Consider the following 19,887-nt stretch of genomic DNA (forward strand, 5'->3'; position numbering starts at 1 on the left):
CGCACGAAAGGAGAATCGGAAGCCGGCATCGATTGGAACGAAACAAAAACGGAAGAAACACAGGGAGGGCACCTCCCCCAGGATCGGAGAGGTCGGGGATGGAGCTGAAAAGGACTTTGTTGACAGAAGTGCTATCATCAAACTACAATCGAATAACCGAACCGTTTTCGTTTCACTCGTGTCTGTGTTGTTGTTTTTTCTTCTTCCCTCGAATGTTTGTGTGTTTTTGGTTCGGTTGGAGCTTATGTTTGTGTCAGCATAAGTTGTGACAACATTGTCTCTATCGGGAAAAAGGCATCGCTTCTGAGGACGGGCGTCGTTATTTTAGTTGTTTTTTTTCCTTCTTTCTTAGTGCCTTTTTTTTCGATCGCTCCACCTGCGATTGCTTCGGACCCCGCAAGGGATGGCTAGTTTCTGTTTTTCTTTTCGATCAAATCCCTTTGATTTAGGGTTTTCTAACCTTGAGCCGGGTTTTGGGGGAACCTCTACTTCTTCGTGAAGCTCCTCCAAATGAGCAAAGGGAGGTAGAAAAAAACTCCAAACCTTCGATTGATACCAACCAATACCCAAATCTCGTTCGAACGAAAGGATCATCGTCTCTATTTCCCCCAATTATTTGGATAACTCAACCAAGCGTACTTTAGTTTGTCTTTCGGGGGGCGCAAGCTTTCATGTGGAAACCCCACCCACGCTGGACAAATCTAGTTCCCTGGTATTGTTTGGAAGTTGACCAGACACCACCCGGCAGCTGCTTGTCTTCTTCATGTATGTTTATCTTGCAACTGGAAGGAAAGAACGCCTAGGAAGGAGAAGAAAGGCCGGAACAAGGGCATTGAACCTTCGTGCCATTCCTGGCGAAATCTTTCTTGGATTTGTAGTTTGCTAGAACTCCCCATTTGTTCACTGATGCGAAGTTAAAAGACGATGGTTTTCTTGTGACAACATGATCATCATCATCATCATCCCGTCTTCAACTTTGAGTTCGCCCTCCAGGGAGCAGATGATGGTGTAGGGTCGAAGGGGGAAGGGATGTACCTAACCGTTTCGGTTGGTTTGTCAACAAATATTGAACTTTGTTTCTCTATTTGTCGAAGCTCGTTAGTTGTGCTCACACAGTAAGGAAAGGCAGTGTTTTGTTATTCAACATATTGAAACATATTGTTAACATTAACGTAATTAGCAACTTATGTTTGGTAGAATCATAAAATGAAGATGTAGCATGTAGTTAGTAATCACTTTGGAAAGTTGTTTAATTGATTTAATTTTGAAATTCATCCCTATTATGATTGTTATGTTATTGTTTTAATGTTATATCGATCTGTTGTCAAATTCTCTTTCCACAAACACCTTATTATTTACTATCGACTTTTACAAATAATCTCTTTATCTAGCACGCTGTTATTTTTCAGTTGGATATTTATAATAAAATCACTAAGTTTGACCGACGCATAAACAAAACCATCGTAATGGGAAATTCATTTTTTACCTTCTTGTTGCGCAGCGATAAAAGCATCATGCTGTGCATTTGCTCCAACAGTCATGCGAGAACATCAAATGACGTCCGCGCGTTTTCCGATTATCAATCGATACACAATTTACCTATTCATTGGAAAGTAATTACATTCGCTGGTCATTTTATCCTGTCGCGTTGCAATTATTCCCCAACGCGCGGCATGAATCAGGGCTTTTTCGATAAAAAATAAAATCCAATATTATTTCCCCGCGGAGAGCGCATGCAGTTTTGTGCTGCTTTGTTTTTGTTTGATTACACCCGCGTGTTCAGGTGGTTTCCGTTGTACGGCTACAGGTGGTTAGAGAGAGGGAGAGGGAGGGTCCAGGGATGCAGCAACATCATCAAGGGATGCGGTAGGATTTGCAAAATAATTAATATCTGCACGGGGCGTGCAAAAGTGCATCAAATGCCAATGGATTTGAAGTGAAAAAGCGATGGAAATTTCCTTCGCAACCCGAGGGAAGAGTCGGTGAAGATTAAAAGAAATTAAATTTTCACCATCTTTCCATCGTTAAGAAGGTTCTCGTTAGGGCTCCACACAAAGGGACAGTTCGCCGGCAACTCATTACGAGCGTGGCATAAGAAGGTTTTCTTTAACTCATCAAACCAAGCCCGAAGTGCGTTTCGTTTTCTTTCAATAAAAATGTGATAAAAGTACATTTGTCTTACACTGACACAAGGCTGTCTAATTGCGAGTGGACCAGGTGAAGGAGACCTCACAGATTTTAATTCCAACACCCGGTCCTGTTCTCCATTTGCATTTGAATGCCATGGAACTGAAGACGTGGAAATAAAATCATATTCTTGCGCTCGTCCCCCGAAAACGGACGTGCCCTCGGGCTCCAGCTAACGAGTTACAACACTTACGAGCAATCAAATCGGTGTAAACATTTTACTACCTTTTTATGGCGCGCCCTAAGTGCGCCTTCGGGTGTCGGACCTTCTTCTCTGCAGGTCCGAGCATAATCAATTGTAAGCAATTGTTTGTTTCTTAACGACTTGATGGAGGAAGGGGAGAAGGTGGTGGGGGTGTAGGGTCACTTTTGTGCCGCAGAAATTCGTATGCAAATTCAACATCTTGCGAGCGTTTGTTGATTCCGATTCCGACTCTGAATGCGAGCGAACGGAACCGTGACACCTTCTCTGGCGGGCGCTTTTAATAAGAACATTTTATGACCCACGCCGTGTATCATCGGTGTGTGTGTGTGTGGCCTTCTTTTTTTTTGCTCTTTCATTATGATCGTTTGTGCGGGATGGATGGCACTCGGGTTGGAGGCCTCCCGTGAGCAGATGGTAGGGTCGGAGCTGAGGCAGATAAAATGGCGGAACGATCTCAATCCGATTTTTATGGGAACTAGTAAAAATCTTGTTAATTACGCAAATGAGGGATCATACTTCCATCCGGAACTGCGAGGAAAACCCTCCGGCCCCCCTTTTCCCTTTGATCATGCAAATCAACACAACAAGGGCCAGAAATGGGCGCTCGCCGGTGGAAGCTTTCGGCAACGCCATAAACGGAATAAAGGTTCTGCGTAAGGTTCTTAAATCGCGTTTGGTGTCCCTTTCCGGGATTCAAAAAAGGAGAAAAAAACACGGAATGGAATGGTCACACAATTGCCCGCCCTCGACCCGACGCCGGCGGACGAAATTTATGCAAATCCATTAATATTGAGCGTGTAACAGGTCATTTATCAAGGTGGAAATTATGACGATAAGTACACAAGGCACCACGGGCCCGTGACGACGTCAAGTGAGCATCGCCCCCCGTGCCAAAGGTAAAGCTCCACAAGTTCCACAATTGCCCCGCCATGATGCTGCTCCGGAAAAGGTGTCGTTATGTCCGGCCGGAGCGTTCTACCCCGACGGAACGAAGATGGAAAGGAGCTGTTTCGCTTCTTTTTTTTTGTGCGCTTTTAATTCCCACTCCATCTTTGTCTATTTGTTCGGGGTTCTAGGTGTTTGCTCGGAGCCCCGGTCGGCCGAGCGAAGTGGCATGAAATTTTATCGCACACCTTAATCAGCCACCACTCTAGCTTCTTGCAGCTCCACCACCGGGAAAGGTGAAATAAGACGTCACGCCGGTAGATGGAATGGATGGAAAATGGATTTGACTGAATTACAACAAGAGATAACTTGTCGCGGAGTTCTCGGGCGTGCGTCCTCCGATCTAAAATCCCTTCCGACTACGGCGTGGCCGCGTGTTTTACATCGCCTACCACGCGAAAGAGAGTGCGAGAGGTGTCAGTTTCAGCTAGCTTTAAATAAATATTGCCCCAAGAAGCCGGTGGTGGTGTGGCTGGCATTAACCATCGACGGACGGACGACATAGGCATGGTGTCGGACTGACAGCTTACGGATCGCGCTCGCCGGTGGACGTTTGAGTGATGATATCTTGGGCGAGTGGGCTGTTAGTGCTGCCGTGCCTCGCAGGCACTTGATTCGTTTGCTATCCTATCGTAATTCACTAATTGAAGTTTGGTACGCGACGAATCCGAGCGCGGAGTTGATGGGTTTTTTAACAATCCGTAAAGGACCTAGCCGGAGGATGCATTGAGGTGGTTCCTGGTGCAGTAGTTGCCAAGGAAGGTCGTACTGGAATTCAGGAGCGATAAGCAATAAATCATGCCGGCACGGTTGATGAACTATGGAGCGATTCTGTCAACACTTCTTAACTCAATTGAACGCAATACACTCGATTAGAACTAGAGATAACTAGTATACACAAGTATACAAACTTTTGTTTATATACTTTATTGGATGTGTTCTTTACATGATCTTTAGAGAAGATGGATTCATGTGAATCTTTTATCTAAGATGTATCCGAATTCTAGTTGATGAATCTCCAAACTCCCAAACTGAATCTTTATGATTTCCAAAGTTTCATTAACCTCCAAAAACTGCATGAATCTATCGACCAAAACTAGAATAAATAATGACTAAATTTGGTACACCGTTTTGTATTCTTCAAATTCATCAGTTTACCATAATAAATGTGAGTTTTATCGAAAAAGAGGACTAGGCTTTTATGATTATAGTAAACATAGTGTTACTTATGCGAAAGAATAGATTGATAAAGCTAAATTAGTTTGATTCAATGTGTGGAACAAAAGGAAGGAAAAATTAATGAATAATAAAACAGGAAGCTTTGTAAATTAAAGGATAAATTGAAGAATTCAGATAAATTCGATTCAGAGTGTGAAGCAATAAGCAGGAACAAGTAGGGAGTGACGGAGGACTCATGAATCATGTATGGCGAATAGTCAAAGATTAAGATTTAAGATTCCTCTCGCAAAGAATCATACAGAATCGTTGATTTGAATCTGAGTGACTAAGCTCTAGTTACATATTGCTTAGTTGAAGCTTCTGAATCATGTTCAAAATATTTGTTTTGTTTTAAAGTTAGTTAAAAATTTACTTGGATTGGTCTAGAGTTAATATTTGTTTGATTTCCCAAATAGTTGCTCTACTATATAAAACTTTTGCATCTTTACCAAACTGAAAATTGTATCCTCTAGTATTTGAGCAGTAAACTCCTACCGGTAGCCTAGCCATAAATTATAGCAAAATTTCCCCACAACGGAACACCAGGTAGCAGCTCACGGAAGGGATGAGGACAGCCGTTGACAGGTGTAAGCATTGGCTCGGTGTTGTCGGATTTATCGATAGCATAAGCGCAGGAAAACAGCGCCCACAAAGGAGGCCCCTCCGAAAGTCGTTAGATCGAAAGGCACTTGATTTCCCCCCAATACCCTCCCCCGGCCCCTTCCGGAGCCAATTGGAGCGAAAGTTTTGCACAACATAAATAATTCCCCATAAATTATTCACAGTTGTCTTTGGCTTCGCATGACCGCACCGCAAGGCTCACATCGCAAGGGTGCTGGCGGCAACGACCTCAATGCAGGGCAGGTTTTGATGCTAGTCAGCAGCAGCAGCGAGCGGGCACGTGGGTTTGCGGTGGTATGATGCAATCTGCATGTGCACGACGCCCACCGAACCCCCGAAACGGCAGATTGAAGCATTCCTAGGACGGCACGACAACATTTTCGAAACCGGTTAGTGGTACTCTAGTTTTCTTTCCTCATGGACTCATGAATCATGGACCTCTCGTGTAGTTGAGAGTCGAGAGTAGGGCTTGCAAAACGGTCCCAAAACCATCGGGTGTGATTTGATTAACTAATCAATAGCCCGGGACCATGGGAAAAACCGGGAGACTCCGGGAGTGTGTTTCCAGGGTGCGCGCAATGTTTCGGTAATTGGAAGCGTCGAGCGGACCAGGCTCCCACCTGACTCGGTGGCCACCTGGTCAACCGCTCCAGGAATGTCCAGCCGACCATCGAACGTTCATAAATCGAGCCCTCGATCTCTTCCCCTTACCCCCTGCCCGTGTCCCGATGTGATCGCTGCCGTTGTTCGAACGTCTGGCGAATGTTTTGCGAAATTGAAATTAATAAATTATACTGTCGGCAACGGACCCGAACCGTGCGTAGGCTCCGAGCCAGCTGGATCACTTGCGACGGAGTGAACCTGCAGCCCCAGCAGGGAGAGTAATCAAAATATTTACCACCAGACGAAACGAGTCATGGCCGGTGTCGATCCATGGTTCTGCCAAGTGGAGCCCTCTTTTTTTTTTGGTGATGCGATGGAAGTGATTGGAAGTTAGATGAATAGCAATGGGCTCTCGGTTCTCCCACACCGGACGGGAATAATTCGAAAAGTTTGCTTGAATAATTAAAAGTCAAATCGAACCGAATGCAGATTGCGGGAGATTGGAAGATTTGCTGTCCCACTTTTTTTGGTTTGGTTTGGTTTTTACGTGTTCGAGTGTGTTTCCACTGAGGTCTGTGGACCTTCTAATGGATCGTGAGGGGAAGCTGATTAGAGTGAATTTAAGTGAACGGAATTTGAGATACGATCGGATGAGCTGAAAGATGGATGGCTTTTGCACGAGCTGGAAACGGTTATGCAAACGAAGAAGTTTTCAGAAAAGAAAGAAAGAACTTTACTTGTTGGGAAGTTCATTTGGAATTGGAAAATAAGAGGTTACATATCCTCGTCTGGAATAGCATTGTGTTGACAACTTTAATAGGTTTCAATCGATGGAAAATGTCACTCGTGTGTCGTTTGCCGATTTTGTTTTGGGCTATGATTTTACAGATTAGAACAATCCGGTTGAAAGCTTGAAAGACCGATTTTGATTAATGTTTTTCTATTGATTTATTTTTAATTAATTATTGTTGACCTTATTGTAATCATCTGCTAATTTAATTTTTCTTATAAACTCCTCTACGTATGGATTTAAACACTTTTATGTAGTGTTTTTATGTAGTGTCCGCACCCTGCTTTCCCTAAGAAATATCGATTTCAGCGGATCTTAATCGAAAAAACGATTGCCGCAATGCAATTGGAATATCTTAAAATCGACTGAGCATTGAAAAAATATTACTGCTTTTCATAAAACTACCCGGATATGAAACGTCCAGAAGTAAGTTGATTTTTGTTTTTTTTTTTGCAATACGGCAAGTGAAACAATCGACGCAATTCGAAAGTTAGCCTCCCAAAGTCGGACTTAAGGAAGATAAATAATATTTGTGACATTTTTACACGCAAAAGGATTTTATTTCAATTTGATTGACGACGAGTATGACACCTCTTGTGCCATTTGGGGATATTTTAAGTAGAATGAAGCGCAGTACAGGGTTTGTATCGTGATAAATGATCACCTTCGAATGAGAGATGTACAACATAAGCTATCATCCATCGGTTGTACGTAACTCGCTTTATTGGATCCATTTTAATCGATTTCACGAAGCATCATTCTGGTATAAGCCATGCCGCGGTAGTCGTTTTTAAAATGGTACCAATACATCGCTTTATCGCCTTCTAAGTTTCCATACGGTCCGTTGAGGTTGGCATAGCTGCATTGATTGTGCCACCAAGCTCCTTTTTTATATTCGGCGCATTGAAGTGTACTATGGTTATCATTATCGCTATCCTTAGTAGAGAATTTCGTTCCCTGGCTGTAAGTCATTGAATCTTCAGCCGTTCCACTATAATTTCCAACCTTTAGGACGAACTTTTCCGCTTCACTGCCAATCTCAAAGTGGTCATACTTTGCGTAGATGTAGTTTCCGTCATAGTCTTTCACTTCCACCATGAGCTCCTGCTTTCGGGTTGAGGTCAAAAGGTGAAGATACTTCAAACCTAACCAAAACTCACTGTCAATTGTTCCAAAGCCATCGCGATACTCAGCCCAGGTTCTGTGGAAGTCAACCTGCCCGTTGAAGCGATACTGGAATACGATCCAGCCACCGCCGTATGCGGCCTGTTCACAATAAACCTTTTTGAAATGACCATTCCCAAGATAGATGGTGTAGGTACCAGATTCATTTGATGACACGTCCTTGCATGACCAAATAATGCTCTTGTTCTTGATAACTTCGGTTTGGAGTTCCAAGCTGTTCTTTGTTTCACTTTGGAGCTTGTTGAGATTAGCTTCTAGCTCTTCATGTTTAACTTTCGAACGGTCTTCTAACCTGGTCATGTTCCGCATCATCTCCTGCAAGGTGTTCTCATTTGCCTGGACTTGTTTTTCGATTTTATTCAGTATACCTTTCTGAGTTTCATCTCGCTCTTTCACATTGCGTTCAAGTTCCTTGATAAAATAAAAAATATATATATATATATATATTACATGCATTCAAACCAATGGTTAAATTCATTATGAAAATGTTTGTACCTTCATAAAACGCTCGATAGCCTGCAAGGAGTCGTCCCTTGCCGTTATATTGTTCTCCAATTCCATCCACGTGCTCTGTAGACTTTCATATTTTTCGTACAATGATCGTTCCATTTCGTTCAATTTCTCTCCATGACTTTCGATTTCCAGCTTCGCACTTGGACCTTCTGGTGGTACATTTGGCCGAAAGAAAAGTTTACCCAAAAACAAATCTCCATATCTATCGGACTCCGAGGTGGTCCCGAATGAGAAAAGAACAAACAACAACACAGCACACACGAGAGCCTTCATGGTGAAGGAACACTAATTGCTTCACAACTTGAATCTTCACCACTTCTGATGATTAACTTCGGATCGCGGAGCTATTTTATAGTCCGGAGGCGTGAGAAAAAAAGGCAGCACATTTTGATAACAAATTGGTCGGTTTAGCGTCATCGCAAAATGTGCCTAACAGGGCATGTTATGTTGATAATCCAGACTCCCACGGTACGTTGCGCTTTATGTGGTTGTTATCAACAAGCATCGTTGCAACGTTGAATATGGCTTGGTTTTTACGCGTTTGAGTGTGTTTTTAGTGATGTTTTTGCAACTGCTTATGGATCGTGAGGGGAAGCTGATTAGAGCGAACTTAAGTGAACGGAATTTGAGATACGATCGGAAGAACTGAAAGATGGACGAGCTGGACACGGTTATGCAAACGAAGAAGTATTCAGAAATGAAAGAAAGAACTTGTTGGGAAGTTCATTTGAAATTGGAAAATAAGAGCCTACATTCCTTTTTTTCTCATCTGCAATAGAAACGTGTTGACAAATTTAATGGGTTTCTATTGGTCACTTGTGTATCGTTTGCCGATTTTGTTTTGTGCTATGATTTTACAGATTAGAAGAATCCGGTTGAAAATTTGAAAGGCTGGTTTTTTTTAAATTTATTTACGATTGGTTTTATTATTTGACGCTTTAAAAACTTGTGTTTTTGAATTACTTGAACTAATTTTAATCTACTACCCATCGATTCTTTCTGGTGAACTCCTCCCCTTATGGATTTAATATTTCATCTTCATTTCATGAAATCCTGAGTGAATATTTTCTCGATGATTAGAATCGAGAAAAAAACACTATTACTTATTTTTATTTCATTCAGGGGGGTCCGCGACAGCCGTGCGGTAGCGCCGGTTAGAAAAATCGACCCATGAGCGCCGGGGCTCACAACCTCGACGGCGTGGGTTCGAATCCCAACCGAGACCGGACCCTCCCCTGTACGAGAGGACTGACTATCCACGTACACATAGGGTAAAAAGTCTCGTAAGCCCTTTACAGGGCAGGCATGACCAACAAGGTCGTTACGCCAAGAAGAAGAAGACTTATTTTCATAGAACCATCACGATACGTCCTGAAGTAAATAGGGTTTGTTGTGTTTGTGATACACCAAGTGAAACAATCGAAGCAATTCGGAATTTAGCTTCCCAAAGTCGGACGCAAGAAAGGTAAATAACATTTGTGACATTTTTACACGCAAAAGATTTTTTTTGGAATTTGAGTTAAAAGCAGAGGTCATCTCTCCAATTAGGCGCTTGCGTAGTACAGGATTTGTATCGTGATAAATGATATCACCTTCTGATTGAATGAAAAACTTACAACACATGTTATCATGAATTGGTTGTGCGTAACTCGTTTTATTTTTATCCATTTTTAATCGATTTCACGAATCATCATTCTGGTATAAGCCATGCCGCGGAGGTCGTTTTTGAAATGGTACCAAAACATCGCTTTTTGTTCTGATAAGTTTCCATACGGTCCGTTGAGGTTGGCATTGGTGCATCCATTGTGCCACCAAGCTCCTTTTTGATACTCGGCGCATTGGTAACTTGCATAATTGTCATTATCGCTATCCTTAGTAGTGAACTTCATGCCGTGATTGTAAGTCATTGAATCTCCAGCCGTTCCAATGTAATTTCCAAGCTTTAGAATGAACTTTTCCGCTTCACTGCCAATCTCAAAGTGGTCATACTTTGCATAGATATAGTTTCCGCTATAGTCTTTCATTTCAACCATAAGCTCGTGCTTTCGGGTTGAGGTCAACAGGTGAAGATACTTTAAACCTAACCAAAACTCACCGTCAATTGTTCCAAAGCCATCGCGATACTCATCCCAGGTTCTGTAGAAATCAACATTCCCGTTGAAGCGATACTGGAATACGACCCAGCCGCCATCGAATGCGACCTGCTCACAATATACCGTTTTAAACTGACGATTCCCAAGATAGATAACGTAAGAACCAGATTTGTTTGATGACACGTCCTTGCATGACCTAGGAATGCTGTGGTTCTTGATCAATTCGGTTTGAAGTTCCAAGCTGTTCTTTGTTTCATTTTGCAGCTTGTTGAGGTTAGCTTCTAGCTCTTCATGTTGAACCTTTGAATGGTCTTCTAATATGGTCATATTCTGCATCATCTCCTGCAGGGTGTTGTTCTTTGCCTGGACTTGTTTTCCGATTTCAATCAGTTTACCATTCTGAGTTTCATCTCTCTCTTTCACATTGCGTTCAAGTTCCTAGATAAAATAAATCCTGACGGTAAATCAGTTCTTCAGTGGATGCTACATGCAAATGCTAAACTGTAATACAAATTTAATATTTATACCTTCATAGAACGTTCGATCTCCTGCAAGGAGTCGTCCCTTGCCGTAATATTGTTCTCCAATTCCATCAACGTGCTCTGTAGACTTTCATACTTTTCCTGAGTCGAACTCAACTCCTGGAAAACGTCTTCCTTAGCAAGAGTCTGATTCTGCTCTAATTCATCAAGCTTATCCTGTAGCGTTTCGTATCTCCCGTTCATAGAATCTTCCATTTGCTGCAAATAGAAAATCCAGTTAATTATTTCCTTTGCTCTAATATTGTGTGCATCCTAATGGCTTACCTTTATAGATTCATCCCTTTCTTTTAAACTCTTCTGAAATTTCAATTCGTTTTCTTGAACAGATTGTTGCACCTCCTACAGGAAAGTCAAACCAAGCCGTTAGTTATATAATTTGAAAAATTTGTTTCATTCCAACATTTCCATACATTCAATAATCGCTCAATTTCGTTAAGTTTCTCTCCATGACTTTCGATTTCCGCCTTAGCACTTGGGATTTCCGGTGGTGCATTTTGCCGAAAGAAAAGTTTACTCATAAACAAATCTACACCATATCTATCGGACTCCGAGGTGGTCCCGGATGAGAAAAGAACGAATAACAACACAACACACACGAGAGCCTTCATGGCGAAGGGACACTAAATGCTTCACAACTTAATTCTTCAACACTTCTGATGATCGACTGCCGATCGCGGTGCTATTTTATATGTCCTGAAGCGTGAGAAAAAAGGCAGCAGATTTTGATAACAATTTGGTCGGTTTAGCGTCACCGCAAAATGTGCCTAAAATCAGGTCGATTTTATTTTGATAGTGCAAACTCTGACGGTATGTTGCGGTTTATGCGGTTGTTATCAACAAGCCTCGTTGAAATTAAGTTTGGTTCTTTTTTTTATCTCCTCTTGCAGTTTACCGCAACTGGTTAAATACCTTATTGAACTTGTTCGTAGTCTGAAATTGCTCGCGACACGAAAGAGTGAGCTATTTACGCGTCACTTTTTTGTTTTGTTTTCGTGTATGATTTGATTTATTTGATAAACAGTTAGGCTAAAAGCAGTTCTATAGAATTGTTTCTATCGCAAGAAATTGACAATCACTTACGGCAAAGAACTTTTACCATTGAACCTGTATGTTTTGTTTCTTTTTGTATCATGGTTTTAACCATACAGTGCATTTTGTTTGTTGATTTGACAAATCTTTCTTTGCAAATGTGATTCAAACAAATTCATGTTATTATTAATCGATGTTGCGAAGTATCATCTTTCTACTCAACAGATAAACAACACATTTTAGTGTTAAAACTTGTTTTCAATATTTAAGTCTCGCTCCGAAATTTTCAAACCAGCTGTTTCCTGCTGACCAAAGTTGCATTCCCGGTGCAGCCTGTTAAAAACTCAGTTGTCCAACTTTCATACAAAACTAACGGAGTCACGGGAATCCCGTACACGAATCTTCCAAGAAGCTGCGTTCGATGTAGGGATAGTTTCTGATCGGAAAGTTTTTGTATCTTCCACCGTTAAGTTTGTTTACTTTTTTATTTGTATATCTTTTTCCATTTGACCAACTTATCGGGAGGGAAAAAAAGGAGTACACAAAAAAAACTTCACAGTAGTAGAAAGAGTAACAGTTGGTGGTGGGATTGAAACTACCGGAAATGGAAACAAAGTTTTTACTACCCTCTCCGTTCCGGCCATTCCGGGCGCCAAACTTACCCGGAAAGTGGGTAGAATATCTCCTACGGCTTTGATCGTGCGATTTTAAACCATTTGGATAGTAAGGGAACCGAAGTCAGTTAGGTTTTTCTTCCTCCCTCGTTGGAAAATGAGAAAAAATGGCACTTGATTTTGCCCCGAGGAAAAGTGGGCACTTTTTTTCAATTTACCCACCGTCGCAATTGATTTTCGGAAGGAGCAAACTTTCCCATTGCTGTGCGAATGCGAAAAAAATACTTTGTTACTTTGTTGCGCGAGTTGTTTCCACCCGGCAATGTGGCAGGGAAAAGTGGAAACTGGTGTGTGGGGAAAATGGATCCGCGTCTCATTACAGAATGCTGCATCGTTATTAAATGAAACCTGTCCCGCATTAAACAAACAAACGAACGAACACACACACACACGCACACCGGGTGCACTTTGCAAGAGGTAATGACAAACCCCTCGGAAAACTGCAACCGCAACCCGGTCGGTGCAATTCAATGAAATCCTTTGCGGGACGGGGGAAAAACCTTACCATACCAGCCCTTAATAGTCATTAAAGACCTACGAGGCCGACGCTGTTAAAAGGACCTTTCGTCGGGTTTTCCTAGGAAGAGGGAGTCCCCCCCGGGTGAAACCCGTTCCTCCACGGAGCAGGGAAACATAATGAAAACGGCAATGAAAACAGTGTGCATCGCTTCGGTTGGAGCTGGAGTCAAGGGAAAACATGTCCTTTGTAGTGTTTGTGCTGGGTTAGGATTGGAAAAGGATTTTAAAAAGACTGACTCGAGCCCGACGCTCGCGCTGGAACCGGCTTTTCCGGGGGGGGGCTTTTCTTTGCGCCTTATATTCTTTTCCTACCCCAAGGGAGATTCCGTGCCGGAAACCGGCTACGAGTGCCAGTGTCAGCTTATGTCCTTTCTGCGTCGTCCTTACGTAGTGCTGGGGTGGAACGAATGTCTGCGGGACTCTGTAGGAGTATGTTCCCTTGTATGCCCTTTTTATGCCGGGCCAGACAGACGCGAACCCACAGAACCGACGATGGGTTGCAGCCTTGGGGAACTCCCGGAAGTCCTGCGGATTGTGGTGGGAGTAGCCGCAGTATTCAAATGTGCACACTCTGACACACTGGCTGGCCGGGAGGTGGATAAGCCCAGACATGCGATATTAATTAATTTTAATCTCCCGAGAGTCCTCGCCAACCCTTTTTCCAGTGCGCACGGAAAACCGGAAATGGCTCGACGAGCCGGTGCCTCTTAAGGGTAGCGCCGGAAACCACCGGCAGGCGGGGACCGGGTGGAGGATTCTTCCGGGATCTCTGGAGAGTAAAACATCGCCAAGGTGGACCGTGGCTCGGTGGAAGCATTTTATTCGAGGCTAACGGCTTTCATTATGCATTTATGTCGGTTTTTCGGGAAGTTGGTCCGATCGGGAAATCCAATGTCTCGATTGGGACGTGGCCATTCCGTACGCATTCGTCATCAATATTCTACAGGGCTGTCAGGTAGCAGACAACTCCACCCAAATATCCCACGAGACGAGACGCTCGAGACACCACTTTTTCCTTGTGCTGGAAATGCTGGCCAGGAAATCCACCGGGAATGGCGTTTTGGGTGGGATGTTTTGAATTTTTAATTTAATTGGAAGACTTAACCCCTCCCGCACCTTCATCCCGGGAAAGATGTTTGAGCCGTAAATTAGTCTCAGGTCGGCATCGTCCTGTCTGTGTTTTCCCCCCTCGTACCGCCGGGTTCGATATATTTGGAAAACTCCTGAAACTCCTCGGTTGGTTCTGGAGAAAGTAACAAAACTTTCCCGTTGCGCACGTGGTGGTGTGCTGGAAAATGTCTTCCGAGCGGACGGACACGTGTCTTTAGGCGGTTGTAAATAAGAGAACTTGGATTTCCACAAACCCTGCTGGGAGGGAGAGTTTTCCGCACGGCGAAGAATGCGAACGAGAACGAACGTGTGCGCGCAGCTGATAATTATTTTATGCTAATCAGCTCTTGTTCATAAGTTTGGCAAGGTTTTTCCCCGCTCCTGGTCTGGTCATTTTCCATTCTAGAAGTTGTTTGGGTTTGGATGAACTAAGGAACAATGCTTCGGAAGGTGTTTCTAAGAAGTTAAATAAAGGGACGATTTTTTTTTTATTTTACTACCTTAATTGAATAAGTTTACGTGGAAAATGTATACAGATAAAACATAATTGCATAAAGAGAAAATTTCTCCGAAAGCATTTTATCGGAAATTTCTTGTTATTTATTGTGTTCTTGATACTATGTTTCAATACAATTTTTTTCTAGAAACCTTTTTCTTTAAGGGAAAATCACTTCCTGCTGTAACTTTATCAACATCACTTGCTTGGGGCTTTCCTTATGTCCAATGGCTCTTGAATTTCTTTTTCCTCATGGTTGCGTAATAAATGAATGCTTTTATTATACTTGACGTTCAATTCCTTCCCATGAGGGTTGGTAAACTTTTTTCCCTTCATTTTCCATACCCTCCTGGGGAAGAAAAATTCGTTAGAAAAGAATCCTGGACAGTGGTATTTGTTGGAGCACAATTTGCCACATCTTAGTGAGAAAACAATCTGGGTGAGAACAGCACATTCAATGTTTGGGAAATCTTGTATGTTTTTTAAAGGGAACTCTTGCCCTTATCCGATGCCGTCAGTAATCCAACAGGGGAAATCCCAAATTGTCCTTTCCTGCTTGGGGCCACCCTGGATTGCGGGTCATCTGTATCTGCGGAGTTTGCCGGACCGAAATGCTGCCGAAAATCCCTCCTCTGGGTTGGTCTCTGATATTTAGAAACCGGTACTTGTTTCGGCTTCCGAGAAAACATGCGTTCTCATTTGCATATGCGACGAGCATTAAATGAAGGTCTTTTAACCGTGTGGTATTATCTCCTATTTGTTATTTTCCTTTTTCTTTCTTTCTCTTACTGCCTTCTCCCTAATCGGTCTCATTACTCTTGATGCGGTGCAGGAGGATACGCATCCCCGACCAAAGAAACCATTAAGGAAGGTGGTCATTCTTTGCAACGAGATCTTTTTTTCTCCCCCCCCCCACCATTCCTCCAGTTCTGCTTCGGGTCAATGTAATAAAACACGGTGCCGAAATTTTCGTACGCATTCTTAGGTAGCACCTCATCCGGATGCCGAACATCACCGGCCTTTAAAAAAAATTCCCTGGCGTCCGCACAACATTCCTCCCAAGGCCACAAACGCATGCTAAAAGTGAAGAAGAGAATAAAAAAAGGAGGAAAACCTCGGACCCAAAGTCGTTTTGTTTATAAATTGAATCCACGAGGTATTTGCATAATTTCCTTTGCCTTTCTCCGTTTGGGGGCCCCCGGACCGAGCCAGCAGGACCTTTGGGGAAGTATTTTAGAGGCTTTCGGTTGTTGTTGTTGTTGTTGATGTGTCTGTCTGTTCTCTCGGGGTGTTTTTATCTTTTTTTTTAACGGCCGCTTTGTTTTGGTGTCTGCGTGGGGAGCACGGAATTCCGGCAACGCACACGCGACGGCGACGGAATAAACTCTCTGCTGGGATTTCATTTTATATGATGGACAAATGAACTTATTTGCAACACTTCCGGCCTCTCTTTTCCTTTCCTGGGGACAGGTTTGAGAAATTTCATTTTTTTATACTTCTAATGGAGGGACTTTGTCGGAAGCATAAAACAATGAGCAAAGTTGCGGGTTGATTAATTGGTTTGTTTATTTTTAGTTCTCCCTGTATTCCGAGTAATGATATTTAAGTGAATTTTTACATTGACTTTCCAGTAGATGTATCCCTTTTGTTTTCTTTTTCATTATACTTTTATTAAGTTATCTCTTTTTAAATTATCTTTTAATAAAAAATGCAGCAAAATGTATCTAATTAAAGGTATGTTTGTTTTTGTTTTCTCTTTTTTTTGTTTTTATGAAATCTTAAAAATCTTGTTTTACAATTTATACTGCCAAATGTATCTAATTTAAGCTATGTTGTCAAAGAAGCAAAGAAAAATGACACGAACGAATTCATCCACTTCCCTATCGGTTCCTGTTGTCTATTTTTCTTTCCTCAACTCACTTTTCCTATCCATCCCGGGATAGAGTCATTTTTCTTGTAAAACTTACCGATTCTACCCTAATTTTTCTACCGCCAAATCTTCGCCCCCTTCCCCTTTTTCCCGGACAGTTTAGTTTCCCGCTTCCCGTGCAAAGGTATTTCGTGCCGGCCGGCAAATTCCGTCGAACAAGATGTACCACTTTATTAAGCATTCATGGATCATCAATCACCGAGCTTCGCACGAGTTCCTTCCGTTTTGCCGCCTTCGGCTTGTAGTGTTTCTTCCAACTGAAACGGGGGGAGGGGGGGCCGTAGTAAGGGATTTTAATTAGTGCCCTCTTCTTGGGTATTTGTTCGCGAACAAAGAAGTGTCACGCGCCGATTGATTGCTGTCTTCCTGCACGGCGAACTTTGTCGCTTCACCTCCCGTGGGTTGCGAAGTAAAATTTCAATTAGACCAGCCACACGCTGCAATCTCGGGCCCAAGGTGGCGGCGGGTAGAAACGCTTCGCTGCTAATCGACAAATAATCGACCAAGTTCCTCGACACGTCGACGACGGCTTTTGTCACTTCGGGTCGGTTTGGGCGAGTTGGCACTTGATTTGTTTTTTACGTGCACGAAAGGAAAATTGATTGAATTCCGTCACGGTTTAACACGCGGTGACAACTAAATTATTACTTCACCAACGACGACGACGAAAGCGATGGCGGCACTCCGATTCCGGTGGGAGGCTACGCGAAAAGGCGGCGAGTTTCTAAGCAAGCAAGTGGGGGAGAAAAAAAAAAGTCAAATAAAATGCCCTTTTCTGACGCAGACCTAGTCGAGGGAGGGGGGCAGACACATGCATGTAGATTAATGACCTCGCGGATGGTACTTTTGGTACGGCAGGCCTTTTGAGTGATCGCGAGCGCGGATCACCTGGCGTGGCGTAATGTGGGCAGAGTTGACAAAAGGGTCTCCTTTCTTGGGAGTTCAACGAGTTCCCCGTACGAAATCCGAGTGGGCTGGAGAGTTTTCTTTCCTTGAAAAAAAAAGTGAACAAACAAAGAACACTCCTCTTTCTGTGGTCGCATTTATATTACACTCTCTTTTTTTTTCTTTTCTCGTCGGGTTTTTAGTCGTTGTTTGACGGTGGTTTATGAGGTGAAAAATTTCATCTTCATCATCATCATCATCATCATCTTTGTCGCCGTGGTGACGTTCTCTAAACCCCAAAGAAGGCGCGCAAGGTGCGTTCGAGCGTGTTGACAACATAAAAGAAGTCAGCCCCAGCGGAAGAATGAATAAAAAAAAAGGTGTCCGTTGGATTTTTGCTTTATTTTTATTGTCAATGTTTTCTCTAACCGGACAAGAATGTGGGGGAACTGTTTGAAAATAGCCTTTAGAGGTTTGGAAGGAAAGCTATGATAGATTACGCGGCGGTTCCACGCGAGTTGTGCGTTCGTCTTCGTGCGTAGGTTCGTCGCCTGCTCGGATGCGTTTCGAAGGTTCGTCGCTTGCTACGTGAAGTTCGTCCGCATTGACGCACTCGACGCGAGAATGAGGCTTTAATGTACTTTTTCGGTTTCCTCTGGCCCGACAATTTGACGACATTTATCATGTGGTGGCGTGTGGTGAAATTTAGGAAACTGCAACGACCTGTCAACGGCGTTGGCTCGTTGCGTTTTGTTTGGAAACGATAATAGACACGATGGGGGAGAAAAGGGGGAAAAAAAACCTCTCAACTAGTTGGAAGATCTGCGGCTGAAACGCATGAAGAAAACCACACCGGACAATGCTTTGGCGGACAATTTATGGCTCGGTTCCGCCGAGTCCTAGAAGACGCACAACCCGATGGCGGTTTTGATAAATTACTTTCCGCCAAGCGTTGTGCTCGGAACGTGGCTCGGAAAAGCCCTTCCTCGGCGCAATCGGGACGTGTCATCGGCAGGGCAGAAGGAAAATTGATGTCCGTTGGTGGATTCCCCCGTCCCCTCGGGTTCGCTTTTCCCCTCTCTCGACTCCATTCGGATTGGGACATAATTAGTTCATAAATTTCGAACCAATGCCAATCCGTTCGGGGCGAACAACTGCTCGGATGAGTGCAAAATTATGATGCAGCACAAGTCGGTTTCCCTCCAAGCCTTTCCCGCCCCGATTCCCCACTGCTTGGACGATGATGAGCCTGCACAAATTAGTTTGTGCCGCGGTTCTCGAACATTGTTGCAACAAAAACAACCCGCTTCGGGCACGTCTCGGTCTCGCGGCGAACCCTGTGTTGTTGTCGGCAGGCGCAAGTTCAATCAGTTTCCGCGCACCTGACTTTCGCAAAACGAAACCAGAATAGAACCGATCGAAACCGTTGTACCAGCGCCAACTAAAAAGGTACAAAACATTAAGCGACGACATGGAAAAAAGTAAAGCGAAGCCTAAAAGCTCGCGTAGGCACTCGGTAACCTTCTACCTAGGCCACGGGTTCGTGCCTCGCTTACGGGAGTGGTTTGTCGGTTGGATAATTTACACCACAACTTGTCGAACATCATCTCCCCCCACCGGTTTTTCCACCCCCACAACGAGGCATGTCGGGCATGATTTTTGTTTCGGCTTTCGCTCGCTCGGTGCATTCTCAAGCACAATCGTGACATTTGGACGGCGCACGGGGTTGGCCGCGGGATGGCATGTTAGCGTGCTCGCGGAGGAGATTGGCTGAAGAATTCTAATTAGAGCCCTTCGCGACCGGGGTGTGGAGTTTCGCCCTTTGGAGGAGGCCGATTAGGGAAGGGTAGGGTCGGTCCGGTTTATTATTTCTTTTCATCCCCATTTGCCCCATTTGATCACGTCCGATGATCGAACGTCCGATCGGGTGATAATTATCTTGGCTAGATCGTTTATTGGGACGCAGATGGCAACTGGAGTAGGCAAGTATCGATGAACTGTTCCCAGGGGGAAATGGAGCTACTTAAGAACCGTAATTGAGTGTGGAGCGATGAAGTTCTTTAGCTCTTTGATTAAAATTCCCTAAGGTTGGGTAAACTATGTTGAATTCCCTTTGGAGGACCCTAAACATAAAAAAATAGTAAAATTGATGTAAGATTTAAATTAAGCAGGAAGAATGCGAAATTAGCAATGACTTTCAAAGGCCTTATTGAAAGTTTATTGTCGTAGTACTACTTTAATAAGTTTTCAGAATCATTTTTTTTATATGTAGAAGATTTCTTTTGCTAATCTATTTTCATAAATCTAGAAAAGTTTTGTTTCTCTTCTTTAGTATCTGCTCT

The 19,887-nt window shown here is 43.3% G+C and overlaps 1 protein-coding gene across 1 annotated transcript; it reads right to left on the reverse strand.

Annotated features, from left to right (window-relative positions):
- Positions 1 to 7,304: 7,304 nt before the first annotated feature.
- Positions 7,305 to 11,097, reverse strand: LOC131269454 (angiopoietin-1-like). Its single transcript, XM_058271821.1, has 4 exons — positions 10,888 to 11,097; positions 10,363 to 10,798; positions 8,250 to 8,416; positions 7,305 to 8,165 (listed from the first exon to the last, which is right to left on the reverse strand). The coding sequence occupies exons 1-4, from the start codon at positions 11,095 to 11,097 to the stop codon at positions 7,305 to 7,307; spliced, it is 1,674 nt and encodes a 557-aa protein (XP_058127804.1).
- Between the last annotated feature and the right edge of the window lie 8,790 nt (positions 11,098 to 19,887).

The sequence above is a fragment of the Anopheles coustani genome, chromosome 3 (assembly GCF_943734705.1).
Source record: "Anopheles coustani chromosome 3, idAnoCousDA_361_x.2, whole genome shotgun sequence".
Classification (NCBI taxonomy): domain Eukaryota; kingdom Metazoa; phylum Arthropoda; class Insecta; order Diptera; family Culicidae; genus Anopheles; species Anopheles coustani.